Raw genomic sequence first — 7,526 nt, 5'->3', positions numbered from 1 at the left:
TTTTGGAAGCTTGGTACATTTCTGGTACTGCTCTTCTTCGTAGCTTCCTTAATAAGAGCATTTAATCAGATTTTAGCTTTTGAAGATATCTCAGGAAACTAGGTAACCAAAGCACACGTCCCATTAGGGCTCAAAGGCTGCACCTGGAACTGCGCCCTGCTCGTTAATGGGTTGCCAGGCAACAGAACAAAGGTGAGGCTGAGGCGGGATCAGCAGTTGGCAGGGATCTGAGAGTGAACTACTGAGGCAACTAGAGGCTGGAGTTCTCATCAGGACAGGACCTTAGGAACCAGCCATTAGGGGCCCCCGGGATGTGGACTGGGGGCCATACATTGCACACGGGAGGACATCACATCCCCAGGTAGACAAGTGCATATTGTAACCTGGCCTCTGATAGGATTGGGGATTATTTTTCTCAGAAGTAGAACCATGGGAACCCATGGGGGAGATTTCCTAATGAGTTATGGGTAAGAAAAGACGTCTTAGGCTCATCACCTGCTTCTTAAAAACAAGCTTTATTAGTTTTTTTTTTTTTTTTGTAAATTATGAAATACACATTCACATTTGGAAATTTAAAAAGTACAGGAAAGCACATAATTACATGTCCCCTGAAGGAAACCATATACGTTTGGCACACATCCTTTCAAAAAACAAAAACAAAAACAAAACAAAAACATAAATGAGATTCTCTCTATAAATTTTAAAACACAGAACTGTGTATAGCAGACATTACTACATCAGCACTTTTAACAGTCATCTGGAAATGTGTGGATATGCCATATTGCACCTTTTTTCTTTGTTTTTTTTTTTGCTACTAGCGATGCTGCAACACACAACCTTATCCGTATGTCTTTTTGCATGTGTGAGGTATAATAGATCAAAGACAATTCATATTTAAAGTTTAACTACTGGCCGGGCACAGTGGCTCATGCCTATAATCCCAGCGCTTTGGGAGGCCAAGGTGGGTGGATCACCTGAGGTCAGGAGTTCGTGACCAGCCTGGCCAACGTGGCGAAACCCCATCTCTACTAAAAATACAAAAATTAGCTGGGTGTGGTGGCGCGCCTCTGTATCCCAGCTACTAGGGAGGCTGAGGCAGGAGAATCGCTTGAGCCTGGGAGGCGGAAGTTGAGGTGAGCTGAGATCACACCACTGCACTCCAGCCTGGGCGACACAGCGAGACTCTGTCTCAAAAAACAAATAAATTTTAACTACGGATTGCAGGTTTCTCTCCATGGCAGCTTTTTAGTTTGTATTTACACTAAGAATATATGAATGCCCATTTCCTCATAGTCTTACCACATTTGCCATTATCAGTCAGTCCTTAAACATTTTTTTATAAGCCTCATTGCTTTAAGTTTTCACTGTTAAGATCGATTTCTGGCTGGGTGCGGTGACTCACGCCTGTAATTCCAGCACTTTGGGAGGCCGAGGCAGGTGGATCACTTCAGGTCAGGATTCAAGACCAGACTGGGCAACATGGCAAAACCCCATCTCTGCTAAAAATACAAAAATTAGCCAGGCATGGTGGCATGAGCCTGTAATCCCAGCTACTTAGGAGGCCGAGGCAGGAGAATTGCTTGAACCTGGGAGGCAGAGGAGGTTGTAGTGAGCCGAGATCACACCACTGCACTCCAGACTGGGTGACAGAGCAAGACTCTGTCTCAGGAAACAAATAAAAATAAAAAAATAAAAAACAAATACATTTCTTTGTGCATCTCTCCAGACATTTATTTTTCTCTTTATATCTCTCTGCCTGTTCCTACTCTGTGGTCTTTTGTTTTTTGAGATGGGGTCTCACTCTGTTGCCCAGGCTGGAGCGCAGTGGCACAATCATGGCTCTCCGCAGCAACCTCCTAGGCTCAAGTAATCTTCCCATCTTAGCCTTGAGGGTACCTGGGACTACAGACACATGATTATTTATTTATTTATATTTTTTGGAGAGATGAGGGTCTCACTATGTTGCCCAGGCTGGTCTCAAACTCCTAGGCTTAAGTGATTCTCCCTCCTTGGCCTCCCAAAGTGCCAGGACTATAGGCCTGAGACACCGCACCCAGCCTCTGCTCATCTTTCTATAGGGCTTGTTCATCTATTTTTCTTGTTGACTCATAAAAGCTCTAAGTCTTATTCACTAACACAGAGAGAGAGTAACATTTTCTCCAGTTTGTTAGTTTTTTTCACAGTGCCATACAGATGCTTTTGGTTTTGAATTTGTATACAGTTCAATCTACTGATGTTCTAGAAAGTTGCAAATTTTCCGTTTAAAATAAAAACAATACTTCTATCATTTTAAAAAGGTTCCCTTTTATGTCATGGCCCATAAGAAAAAGGAGGAGAAAGGACAGAATGAAGCAAAAGAGGAATGAGGGCTCTATTATATTCCTGAGACTCAACAGGATTGATGAGATTAGTGATTTTCAAACTTTAATTTACATAGGAATCACTTGGAGATCTTTGAAAATGCAGATTCTGAGTCAGCAGGTCCGGGACTGGGCTTGAGATTTTGCATGTCTAACAAGCTCCCAGGTGAGGTCGATGGCCCATGGGGCCATACCTGGAGCAGCCAGGCTTTAAATCATAACAAGGGAAAGCACTGCTGGTTTCATGAATCCTCCTAATGACACGAAAATTATCATCTGCTTTGAAAACTCTCCTTTCTCTCTTTTTAATTAAGCAGGGAACATTCTAACTTCTTAGTCTGGAAAGTAGGAGATGGCCAGGACTCATTGGGGGAAGAAGAAGAAGGAGAAGGAGGAGAAGAAGGAGGAGAAGAAAAAGAAAGAGAAGAAAAAGAAGAGGAAGAGGAGGAAGAGGAGGAAGAGGAGGAAGGAGGAGGAGGAGGAGGAGGAGGAGAAGGAGAAGAAGAAGAAGAAGAAGAAGAAGAAGAAGAAGAATAATTTTCATGGAATAACATCTCTCCACCTCACAGCCTTTAGCATATATGGTTAAAATTTTTAATGGCAAGTATGCAAGTATAAAACGCTCACTTCTTGAGGCCCTCTTGTAGGGCTGGGCAAAATGAAGTTGAGGGATTCATTGGCCTTTGGGGCAGAAATATTCCAGCCCCGTCCTGGCTGTTTTCCCTCCCCAGCATTATAAAGGGGTTTCTCTGTATTATTTTTTGAGAAAGAATAGCTATAGTCTAAACACATGCCCCAAAATAGTAACCTAATGGGTCCTGTGAAAAAGCAACATCGTCTGGGCAAGGAAAAACAAGTCTTAGAATAGGACTCAGGAGAGCTTGTTCTGGCTTTAACACGGTTGCTTCGTGTGTATTAAACTTTCTTGGCTTGGCTTTTCCAACTGCAGAATGGAGACTAGAGCAGAACCTTACTTCCAAAGGCTGATATTGGGATAGGAAGAAAAAAAATTTATTGGAGAGGTTTCTGGACCTTTTCTGGTAGCAGTGAGGTCACTGATTTGTCTTTTTTTTTTTTTTTTTTTTTTTTTTTTTTGAGGCAGAGACTCATTGGGTCACCCAGGCTGGAGTGCAGTGGCACGATCTCGGCTCACTGCAACCTCTATCTCCTGGGTTCAAGCGATTCTCCTGCCTCAGCCTCCTTAGTAGCTGGGATTACAGGCGCCCGTTACCACTCCTGGCTAATTTTTGTGTGTGTGTATATGTATATATATATATATATACACACACACACACACACATATATATATTTTTTGTTTGTTTGTTTGTTTTTGAGACAGAGTCTAGCTCTGCCACCCAGGCTGGAGTGCAGTGGCGAGATCTCCGCTCACTGCAAGCTTCGCATCCGGGTTCACACCATTCTCCTGCCTCAGCCTCCTGGGTAGCTGGGACTACAGGCGCCTGCCACCACGCCCGGCTAATTTTTTTGTATTTTTAGTAGAGATGGGGTTTCACTGTGTTAGCCAGGATGGTCTCGATCTCCTGACCTCGTGATCCGCCTGCCTCGGCCTCCCAAAGTGCTGGGATTACAGGCGTGAGCCACCACGCCCGGCCTTGTATATACATATATATTTTTAAACTATAGATGGGGTTTCACCATGTTGGCCAGGCTGGTCTCCTACTCCTGACCTCAAGTGATCCACCCACCTTGGCCTCCCAAAGTGCTGGGGTTACAGGCGTGAGCCACTGCGCTCGGCCTGGTCACTGATATCTTATAATCTGGTACATACTAACTTGGCTTTCCAATTTCCAAGCAAGTTTCCACAAAGCTTTCTGTTACCTGCAAAATAAGTCATGGCAAAAGAGGCTCTGGGTATTTTTGACGTGTCCTAAAGTCAATAAGTTGCTTGAGTTATATCTGTGCCTATGTGGACTGGAGCAGTATACGGGCACAGGTTTCTACGTGAAAGTAGTGGACATAGATCGATATTGGAGAGGAAAAGGTTAAATGTGAGTGAATTATTTCACTGTCTACTACGCTGGGAGATGGGAATCATTCCTAACTTTTTACAGGAACTTGGAGTCAGCGATTTGCCCAGATTTCACAACTACAAAGGGTGGAGCTGAATGAGACCTCAGAGTCCCATCGACTTTACTCTTAGATCACCATCCCTCTATCTCCCAGCAAAACAGAGGTGGTTGGGGGTGAAGAGGAAGGGAGGTGAGCTCCCGACCTTGGGCAAAACACTTCACTTCCTTTATCCATTTATTTTTGCTCAGTCGCCAGGCTGGAGTGCAGTGGCAAGATCTTGGCTCACTGTAACCTCCATCTCCCAGGTTCAAGCAATTCTCCTGCCTCAGCCTCCCGAGTAGCTGGGACTACAGGTGCACACCACTTCGCCCGGCTAATCATCATCTTCTTTTCTTCTTCTTTTTTTTTAAACTAGAGACGAGGTTTCACCATGTTGGCCAGGCTGGTCTTGAACTCCTGACCTCAAGTGATCCGCCCGCCTCAGCCTCCCAAAGTGCTGGGATCACAGGTGTGAGCTACCGCGCCCCGCCCACTTCATTTCTTTATGCCTCAGTTTCCCCATCTGTACCTGGGCCAGCACCTCTCACACAGTGGGTGGTGAAGCTGCTGCTGCTGCCGCCCGGGGCTGGCCCACAGTGAGTGCTTACTGCATAGGAGGTATTCCTTCTCCCTGCCCCGCAGGCTCTCATTATAATCTTGCAAGTTTGAAGAAACCGGCCTTGCTTGCAACAGAAGATAAAATCAGACATGCCTCTCGGCCTCCAGTCTCATCTCCATGCCCTCAGGGCGCTGTCCTCTTCTAGCTTGTCCCACCTATGAGCCCTCACCATGTCCTCAGAACAGGGCACCCGTGGCTCATTTTACTTTTTTGCCCTTCCTAGCATGGTGTGGAAAGGGGGCAGAGGGTAGGCCTCTTTCTGAAACCACCTCCGGTTCCCTATGTTTCTTTCACGTGGTTATTGTTAAGTCTTAGCGGACGTGTACGGAGGCTAATACTGAGCCGCCAAACCATAGGCGCTCTGCGAGCAGGAGCTGGCTCCTATCCCAGACCCCGGCCCTGTGGCCTGCTCTCCACTCGCCCCTGGTCTTTCTTGGCTGGGACAATAAACCTACTAACGGTATCAAGTCTGCATCAGGTGCTTCCTGGGGAATCAGCCCCGTGCTGGGCGCACACCCAACCCAGCCCCTCTGCCTTCATCTCTTACGTGATCTCATGCAATCATCACACGCCCCCAGGCTCCTCCTGGGCCAAGTCCAGCGGCAGCTGAGTGCGTGTCACCTCCAGCTCTCCTCCCACAAAAATGCTGGCCTTCCAGCCTCCAGTGTGCTTAGTTCACCCCATAAACTCTGCTAATGCTTACCACATGCTGAGCGTCGGCGCCCGTCCCCACCCCCAGCCCCAGAGGCTCCCGGGTCCCGCACCGGGAGACCCTCCCACTGGTCGACCCTGCCCCGAGACTTGCCCACTCCACGGTGGGAAACAAGCAATGTGTCCCTCCCTCCCCCGACCTCCTCCAGCCCCGGCCAAAAGTGACCTTGGTTGGACGCTTCTACAACGCCATGTCCACTACTGTGAACAGGCGGCGAGTTTGCACCCAGTGATGCCTTTGGTTCCTGGAAATTAAAAACCCGATTGCGCGTGTTTGCAATTACGGTAACTTGGCGCGTCACCCCCAACACTGAGCTCGCAGGTGGGAGCCGGGCGCCTCCCGGAGCGCGCCCCCTCCGCCCTTTGCCCGGGGCTCCCGCACGATCTGTCCCGCGTCTTGCTGCACCTGAGCCCTCCCCACCCGGGCGCCCGCACCGCCGCGGGGTCGGGCGAGGAGGCACCACCCCCGCCCGCCCGCGCACGCCCGGCCCGCGAGCCCGCCCGGGGAGCGCGTGCCGAGACGGCGCCGCCTGCAGTCCCCGCTATGGGTCCCTAGGGGGCGCAGCCGGCGCGGGAAGCCGCCCGAGCCGGGCGCCGGAGCAGGCAAGAAATTGCAGGCGGGCGGGCGCCGCGACTTTGAAAACAAGCGAAGGCCTGGGGGGCGGGCCCCGGGAGCGGGCGCCGCCTCCCTCGGCCAATCAACGGCGGGCGGCGGGCGGCGGGCGGCGGGCGCTGGCGGCGCGTGCGGCCGGGCTGTGAATGGGGAGCGGCGGCCGCGGCGGCTGAGGGCAAGCGCGACGCGCGGGCGGGCGCACTTTCTCCTCAGCGCCGGGTGGGGGCGGCGGTGGCGGCGGCTCCTCAGCGCCCGCCGGACCCCTCGGAGCGACCGCGGCGGGGCCCGGCATCCCGGCCGCGGTGGGCTCGGGACTGCGTGAGCGCCGGACGCGAATTTCCCCCGCTGACAACTTCTCTCCCGGCTCGCCGCCGGCCCGCGCCGCGCCCCTCACGCGGGGACCCGGGACGCCGCCCCTCAGCGCCGGGCGGCCGCTCACCTCGGGCCGGGGTGCGCCGCGCCGCCCGCGGAGTGGCCGCGCCCGCTCGGAGCCGTCCAGCCCGTCCTGCCCGCCCGTCCGTCCGGCGCGGCGCTCGGGGTGGCGGCTGCTCGGCATGGCCCAGGGCACCCGGCCCTTGGCGGCCGGTGGCGGCGGCGCGGAGCCCCCTGAGCGCGCGGGCCCCGGGCGGCCGCGGGGATCCCCGCCCGCCGGCGCCCGCCCCTCGCCGGCGCCGCGCCCCGGCCCCGAGCCCTCGGGACCCCGCGCGGCGCCCGAGACCCCCAGTGGGGACACGGCGGGCACGGGGCGGCGCGGCGGGCGGCGGGCGGCAAAGTTGGGGCCGGGCCGCCGCGGCTGGTGGGCGCTGCTGGCGCTGCAGCTGCACTTGCTCCGGGCGCTGGCGCAAGGTAGGTGCGCGCGGGGTCGCGGGCCGGGGGCGCCGCCTCGGGGCGCAGAGGCGCGAACTTGAGTAGCGAGAGTGTCCGGGGTCCCCATACCGCCCGGCCCGGGTCGGATGCGCCTCGCTGGGGCTGCAGGGAGCCCAGGGGCTTCTCTACGCCGGACTCGGAGGAGAGGGAATCTGAGCCCTTTAGAGCCTGCACCCCGTCTGCTGCTTTGCATTTTATTTCATTTTTTTACATCATGGTAGCACGAACAAAAATTTTTAAGTTGAGACCCATTCCTCAGCTCCCTAAAAGGATGCCCGAGTCCGCT

At 53.0% G+C, this 7,526-nt stretch overlaps 1 protein-coding gene across 5 annotated transcripts in view; it reads left to right on the top strand.

Moving 5' to 3' along the window:
- Window positions 1–6,912: 6,912 nt before the first annotated feature.
- Window positions 6,913–7,526, top strand: part of LOC105483388 (sidekick cell adhesion molecule 1) — a 960,109-nt gene continuing 959,495 nt past the window's right edge. For all 5 annotated transcript variants that reach the window (XM_071095418.1, XM_071095417.1, XM_071095416.1 and 2 more), the window contains exon 1: window positions 6,913–7,219. In XM_071095418.1, coding sequence (XP_070951519.1) covers window positions 6,928–7,219 — 292 coding nt within the window. In that variant the 5' untranslated portion in view covers window positions 6,913–6,927. The remainder of the gene's footprint in view (window positions 7,220–7,526) is intronic.

The sequence above is a fragment of the Macaca nemestrina genome, chromosome 4 (genome assembly GCF_043159975.1).
Source record: "Macaca nemestrina isolate mMacNem1 chromosome 4, mMacNem.hap1, whole genome shotgun sequence".
Lineage (NCBI taxonomy): Eukaryota > Metazoa > Chordata > Mammalia > Primates > Cercopithecidae > Macaca > Macaca nemestrina.
Note: the sequence above shows the minus strand (reverse complement) of the source record. Positions and strands in the feature narration are given on the sequence as shown.